This window comes from Montipora capricornis, chromosome 11 (assembly GCF_036669925.1).
Source record: "Montipora capricornis isolate CH-2021 chromosome 11, ASM3666992v2, whole genome shotgun sequence".
Taxonomy (NCBI): Eukaryota; Metazoa; Cnidaria; class Anthozoa; order Scleractinia; family Acroporidae; genus Montipora; species Montipora capricornis.
Window position 1 is genome coordinate 36,622,813 of NC_090893.1, and position 7,500 is coordinate 36,630,312.

At 39.7% G+C, this 7,500-nt stretch overlaps 1 protein-coding gene across 1 annotated transcript in view; it reads right to left on the reverse strand.

The window, feature by feature from the left end:
- LOC138024981 (putative RNA exonuclease pqe-1) overlaps nucleotides 1-7,500 on the reverse strand; it is a 34,129-nt gene that overhangs the window by 25,090 nt on the left and 1,539 nt on the right. Inside the window, exons 2-5 of the mRNA XM_068872188.1 lie at nucleotides 5,714-7,395; nucleotides 5,245-5,346; nucleotides 3,479-3,694; nucleotides 2,656-2,911 (exon numbers count right to left, since the gene is read on the reverse strand). Of these exons, the coding sequence (XP_068728289.1) occupies nucleotides 2,656-2,911; nucleotides 3,479-3,694; nucleotides 5,245-5,346; nucleotides 5,714-7,395 (2,256 nt within the window). The remainder of the gene's footprint in view (nucleotides 1-2,655; nucleotides 2,912-3,478; nucleotides 3,695-5,244; nucleotides 5,347-5,713; nucleotides 7,396-7,500) is intronic.

The window sequence follows — 7,500 nt, forward strand, 5'->3', positions numbered from 1 at the left end:
ATTATTCATTTATGTCTTTGTTTTCGGACATTTTTTATAAAAACAGTAGTCTGCTTACCTGTCCGGCGTGCTCATTACTATAAATTAGTCTAATTTTCCCGTGCCTCTTTTGCTGTTTTCGCCGTTTTTGGTCATAATTATTCAACCTGTTTCCTCTTGCTTGTGTTTGCTCTTTCTTCTATACACCTTATTCCAAAATGGTCGCCATTTAAGTATTCTTTTGTTTCAATGCAAATTGGCCTCGCTTTTAAACGTAAAATTCAAAAGAATATTTAACCTTGAACGAGACCATAAGGGCCAATTTGCATGGAAACAACAGAACACTCAAATGACGGCCATTTTGGAATAAGGTGTATAATTTCCTCTCTATATTTGGGCTCTTTCTTGCTCTCTCTCTCTCTCTCTCTCTCTCTCTCTGGTTGTTTGTAAGAGCCGATTTACACGGTACGATTTTGTCCCATGCGACATCGGCTTACGACAGGCCTACGACATGATTTACGATTGTTGTGTACGTCAGAAAAATGTCGTGGCATTTTAAAACATGTGTTAAAACGCTGCGACAATCGTAAGTGCTGTCGCAGGTCTGTCGCATGCGACAAAATCGTATCGTGTAAATTGGCCCTAACTGATATCTCGTCTGTTTTCGCTTACTTTCCATCGCTCTCTTTCACCTTGAGCAACGCTTACTCCTCGCCTACTTATTCCTTTTTCTTTCTTTCTCTCTTTCTCTTCTTTCCTCGTTGTGCGACATATTAAAGAAACATTTAGCTTGTTTTTAAATTTTTGTTTGTCTTCAAATTTTTTGTTTGATCTAATAAAACGCGGTGCAAAATGCAGTGCAACCCCGCCGGCGTACACTGTCACATCCCTTTCATTAACAGACAACTGTCAAGTAAACCAAGTTTAATCCCTCGATCCCTCCAACCTGTCTCCTATAGCTCAGTTAATTACCATTTAATATCTGTAAGAACCTGTTTAGGTTAAATTTTAAAATGGACGGTCCTCCCGGGGTTTTACTGTATTCACCAAATACTATCCATCGAATTTAAAACCTTTTAAGGGCTAATTACGGTTGATAAGGGTTACTGCTCATGATAAGTATGCAAAATATGGCGACCGAAATACAAATTACCGCCTTCAAGCAGGCGTATTCAAGCACACCCTTCTTTATTTTCGTAACTCATGCACGCGCTGCAGGCCTACACTTTCCACACCACAGGTACTCTAGCTGCAGGGCAGAAAAGTTATAAAGATTTGTAGCGAGCAAAATCTGCATTTGAACGCGAAAAATATAAACGACTTTTAAAAAAAAGAACGCTTGACTTGCATCATTTCTGGGGTTTCTTGTTGCTTGATGAATTTCCCGCGGCTTTAAGCGAGTTTTTCTACTCTACAAACATTACCCTCAGTGGACCAATATTTATAGAGAAGCCAGAAACCCCAGAGGGGAGGGTCATCCAAAAAAGATCGATGGGTCCCTTGGGGAGGGTCAAGCCTTAGTTTAAAAGTAAGGGAGGGTCAAGCCTTTTTTTCCCCAGTGGTTTTTGCAAATTTGCTCAGTTACCACACGGATGTCAATTTTTCGTATTTTCAAGCTTCGTACAAGTCCTTCCTATTAAACAGGAACTTGTGATTAAACAGCAGTTGCATCACACTTCACTCATTTACTCTTTCTGCCTTTCTTTTTTCTTCTCTTTTCATTTCTATGTTCTGCCATGGCAGGTGACTGTCTTGGAGGACCTGTGTTCTCTTTCGTCTGTTGACGTTGATGCGACCACTGTATGGAGCACATGTCACTTATATCGCTCAATTCACTCGACGATGTTGTTTCAGAGCCTACAATCCTTTCCACTATATCACTTTCCGAGCCCAAGGTTGAAGTTTCTTCGTGAAGTGGTCTCTTTCTGCCATGCCGATAAGATCTTACTAGCGATATGTGCCTTTATATATGCCATTTTCTCTGGCTTCTTTCCCTTAAACACGATTCCATGATGTACCAATGTCATCTTCTTCCTACTTTCTTTGTTGTCCCATTAACGTTTTCTTTCCTGAATAAACTCTTGACGAAATCTGTCCTTATGAGGGAAGGTCGCGCAAAAAGAGAGGTAGAAACCAGGCAAATTTGTGTTTGAGAATTGAGTTTATTTGCCCTTTGGCTATGGAAAGCAGCCGAGGCTTTCCTCTTTCCATCTACTAGGCCCTCGTTCATGACTTGTACCGGAAAAGGTCTTATTGGTTGGACTGTTCTTTGAAGCTGTCAGTTCGGCATGCCTCACTGTTGGACAGGCATAATAACTACAAGAAACATCAGAATCTCTTTCGAACTCCTTGATATCGTCACAAGCGCATTTTCCATGGTCTTTTCCTCCCGAATCGTTGCCCATGCTGGCAGAAAGAGATTACAGACAATGCCCACCACGCTTAATAACATAAACATCACGTGACCAAAAATACCAGACAAAAGAGGAATGGGGGAGCGTCACAGGTTTTTGTTTTGTCTGAGAAGGGGGGGGGCAAGGTAAGGAAAATGGGAGGGCCCCGAAATTTTTCACAAAAAATGAAAAATCCCCCCATCCCCCCCCCCCTCCCAATTAAAACCGTACCTTTTCTAAGAATTATTCTTTGTATTTAAAAACATAAAGAAAATTCCAAAACCTGTGAGATCTCCTGATGCAGTCATAACTGTTTGAGCTTGTTTAACAGGACTCTTAGAGCTGATAACAACTGCTCCTGATGGCAGCAGTGTCTTGGTGACTGCTACTTGCCCTTCAGTCTCAGATTTAGGAGGTGAAAAGGCTGTTACGTCCTCTGGTTTCATGTCTCGCAGTTTTTTAATTGCATTCACACAAAGATTCAGGTAAACTTGTCGTCTTGTGCTCCGTTCATACAGTGCCCTTTCTTCCTCCAGAGCCTTCAGGGTAAAAATTAGTTATAATAATTTATGAAATAAATGTATATTTGTATAACCAGCACTTCAAATAATTATTATGTATTCAGTTCATTCACTGAGTCTAGTACAGGAACAAATGAGCCCAACCAATAACCAATATTGACCTGCTCACAGCTTTGTGGGTGGTTTCATACAAATATCGAAAAGGTCATATGTTCGAATCCCCTCAGCCACCTTTTTTTTGCAGGTGTCTTTAAAGCTTAATGGATAGATGGATGGGAGGGATGGGAGGGATGGATGGATGAAAAATCAAAATACTTCAATACTGTGGAACATACAATGTCATGTATGAAGCCATATCTGGAATTGCACATTTCCTATTGATGCAGATTTGATGCAAAGTTGATTGGGCTTTTAATATTGAATGGCAATTGGCCTGCATTGGTTGAATGGTGGACACCTATAAGCACTGGTCAACTTTCCAAAACATAAACAATGTCAATGCCAGTATTTAGTTATCTGGTGGACAGTGGATAGGCTTAATTAAACCTTCAAACAACTAGTTAGATCACAACAGTATCCTCTTACCTTCTCAAAGGCTTCTTTTTGTGTGGGACAAAGTCGCAGGTATTCATCTATAATCCTGTCCAGGTATCTTTGCCGCTGATTTTGCGGTACCTTGGAGCCATACTCAAGAGGTATTCGTGGTCTTGGCAATGACCCTGATGGTGCCCTTGTCTTTGCCACATGAGCAATCCTTTGTTTTGCAGGTTTGTAGCTAAGTGAATTATTGACTGATGATTCCTAAACATAGCAAAAACAAGCAAGGTCATCAAGCTTATAAGCCTTATTGTTTTGTTTGTTTAATGAGGAGAAAACCGGAGAACTCAGACATACACCTCTCAAAGCAGAGTAAAGAGAACTAACAAACTCAGTTTATTATGACACTGTTGCCAAATCTGGCTATTGAACCAGGTACACATTGGTAAAAGGCAAGTGCTCCTACCCTGCTTCCAATAATAATTATATGGCCATCAAAAGTTTTCTGTGTGTCTTTTGGTTATCCTGACCAAACTTCAAAAGGCATGACAGGTTGTGGCCCTATTTCCTCACATTTTATCCCGTAAGGCCAATCTGTCATGACAGAGTATTATATCACAAAAATCCTTGAGAAAGATCTACAATGAAAGAGCCCCGTAAAACGACAATGTGGATTTGTGTAGATTGTTATTTCAGTTTACAGCGTCCCCAATTTAGTGCCCAAGCACCTGAATGACTAGACACTTAAAATAATAAAGTTCCTTTCCTTTCCTTTCTGCAAATATATTTTGCATATCTCATCCAATTTGAATGCCAAAGATGAATCAACTGATGTTACAATTTTGGCACATGACTTGCCACATTCTCTCATAGCAAGAAACTATTCAGTGCTGGAAATGCTGGAAATAGACCTTTTTACCGATACAGCAACCATTTTGATTTCTATTGTTCCGAATAGCTATTATGGGATGCCCAGGGGGCAAATACATATTAATTTGCCCCCTGAGCATCCCATAATGTCTTTCGAAACAATAGAAATCAAAATGGCCGCCGTATCTGCAAAAGGGTCTATTGTGCTACAGTTTCCAGACATGTCCAAGATTGACCCTAATTAGATGCACGCCAATTTCAATAAGTTCACGAAGAGTCCGGGACTCGCTCTTCTGGCCAACTTCAACATCACTTGTGTCTCAGAATACAGACAACTGAAGTCACAAAGTGTCCCCCAAATGCTGCTCTTCAAGTAAAGATTAACTGCTGCATTTACCCAAAGCTAAAAGTAATGCTTAACCTTTACGCTTACCTTGTTGTTGAAAATACATTTAGGAAGCAAATGTTAGACTTAAAGGGACACTTTGTGTTGAATGTCAAATTGAGTCTGCAATCTAATGGGCCCTTTGCAGGATGGTGATCACATGGTACAACAACCGCCATACTGGGACGCAAATTGCGCACTGGGACATCTAAAACAAAGCTAGTTAATCTAAATTTTCTTTATTTTAGATGTCCCAGTGGGCAATTTGCGTCCCAGTATGGCGGCTTTTGTACCATGTGATCACTATCCTGCAAAGGGCCCATTAGAGTCAATTCTGGACATAAGGGACAGTTTCATGAAGTGACCAGAGTGTGTGAATTATACACGCACAAAGATGGTAATTTTGAAGACGTGCTCCCCCAACCGACTGTCAGCTGATTGTTTTTAGTGAGGTTATCAGTCATGTTCAACAACAGTCCACAAACCAAAAACATTTCATCATTATGTTGGAAACAAAAGACTTGTTAGCATTACCCAGTCCAATTAAGAAACAACTCACCACACTTGTTGAAGTCACTGACTCATCTTTCTTGAGGGTTGCTGCTAGTGTTTTGGGGTATCTCCTAATTGGTTGCACATTTGATGATAACCTCCTTGGTAACTGAAATGATATAACATCAGAATAAAAGTTCATAATGTGAACATGTGCTCCACCGAGAACAAAAACAAGTGTGTGAGGTTATTTTGGGGGACAATTGCACCAAAAAGAAGTCTCTAGGGGTAACGTTTTGCATCTAAAGCCTATTTTTAATCAGGAATTATGAAAAAAGAACCAGATGATGATTTTTACTCCAATGAGAAAACAATCCTTCATCATCACCATCATCATCTCTCAAGCTACAGTGTAGTAAGTGGTTACAACAATATAATAATCCCTGCTCCATATCTTCTTCAGAATTTTTAGCACAGAAACACCACGACCTGTTTGATCAAGTTAAGGAAAAAATCACACCATACAACTTCCTTACGTGATTTGCTGTATGGGCAATGCGCTGCTTCTTCCCCAGTCCTAATGCATTCACGAGCAAGGGTTTTTTTTCAACATCTGTTACTGGAGTTTGTGACTCTTTCTTTACTGATATGCCAACTGTTTGATTTCTTGTGGTAAGCATTGGGTCGGCCTCAACTTCCCCACTGTCAGTTTTTGGTTTGAAATCATCCCAAATCCTTTTAAGATGACTGTCTTCTTCAGAACTTGGCTCACTATATTTACAAGCTGAACTAAATGCATCCCTGTCGTTACTCCCTAAAATTGTTATTCCCTTCACAAACTTCCCTCTTAAATCTTTCAGTTTAGCTTTTCCTCTGGTTTCCAGATTATTTGCTTTTGTAGTTTTAGCTGACAATATTTTTTCCTTACTTTTGTCTTTTTCTTTTTTTTTACTTTTACTGGTGGCCTTTTTAGCAGAGCCAAAAAAGTTTATTTCAGCCTCTGCAATATTCACTTTTTTCTTTGCACCTGAGTCCTTATCAGGGGATTTTAAAGAGCCAGCATCACAATTTTGACCAAGGCTTTGCTTTTTCAGAGGACTAAATGTCCCTGCCTCCTCATCGGTTACATCATTAATTGTCACAGAAGGGTCATTATCTTTATCCCATAACTTAGATGATGACTCCAAAAATTTATTTAAAGTACTTTCTCCTTTCAGTGCATCTTTATTTCCAACTAATTTATTGAATTTACTGCCTTCCTTTTCAGATGTTGCCCCAACATTTGTGGAGGAACAGTCTGTAACACACAGCAATTGCTGTGATTTTCTTTTCTTAGATTTTTTGTCCATCGTATCAGTTTTCAGTTGAACAGACTTTCTTTTCTTTGGCAAAGGTCTATCAACTTCCTCATTATTAGCATGATCATCATTTGTTTGGCCTGCACATTCCTGTCCAGAGTCTTTCGATAATTTCTCTTCTGTGGTTTCCATTGCATCAGAACATGTCACAATAGGATCCTCTCTTGCAGAGCAGTCAACTTCTACTGGCTGCAACTGCAGCTTTTTTTCATTAGTTTCTTCATCTCTTGTAGCATCCTCCTTATTTCCAACATCTGGCACATTTCTCACAACAGATGTATCAATATCCTTAACACCTTCATCCTTTGCTAGAGTTGAAACAAGTAAGTCTCTGTTTGAATTCAAAGTATTGCCACATGCATCTTCCAAAGATGGAGTTACATGTATCTTGTTTGCCCGTGAACTTTTATCTTCACTGAAATCATTACCACGTGATGGTTGTGAAATGAATCCAATAATCTGTTTCTCTTCATCAGTAAGAGAAGTGACAGGCTCATCACAGTCATCACCTTCAAATTCATCTGTACTATTCTTCCCCTTTGCTACTGAAGATCTGCCTTCAGTACATGTACTTCTTGCATCAGCACAATTAATAGAATTGCCTGAAGTTGACCCCTCTTTGCCTTCATCTGTCGGCCTTTTGAGAATACTCTTAATCGCCAATGCATTTGTCTTGTGTTTATTTTCATCACAAGGTGACTGAGTATCTCCTGTCTTGGCCTGGGACACAGCAAGTTTATTTTCATTTTCTGATGGACCCTCAGAGTTATGTTCTGAGCTTTCGTTCTTTTTGTGAGCATTGTGATGCCCTGCATTGTTTGTTTTGAGAGGTGAAGGCTTTCCTTTTGATGTCTTGAGACCTGTTAAGATGGAAGTGCATTTTTCAAGGAAAAAAACATAAATGGGTTTCAAGTTGAACACTGAAAGTATATTAACCCCATTCACTTCTCAGGTGCCCCTGGACG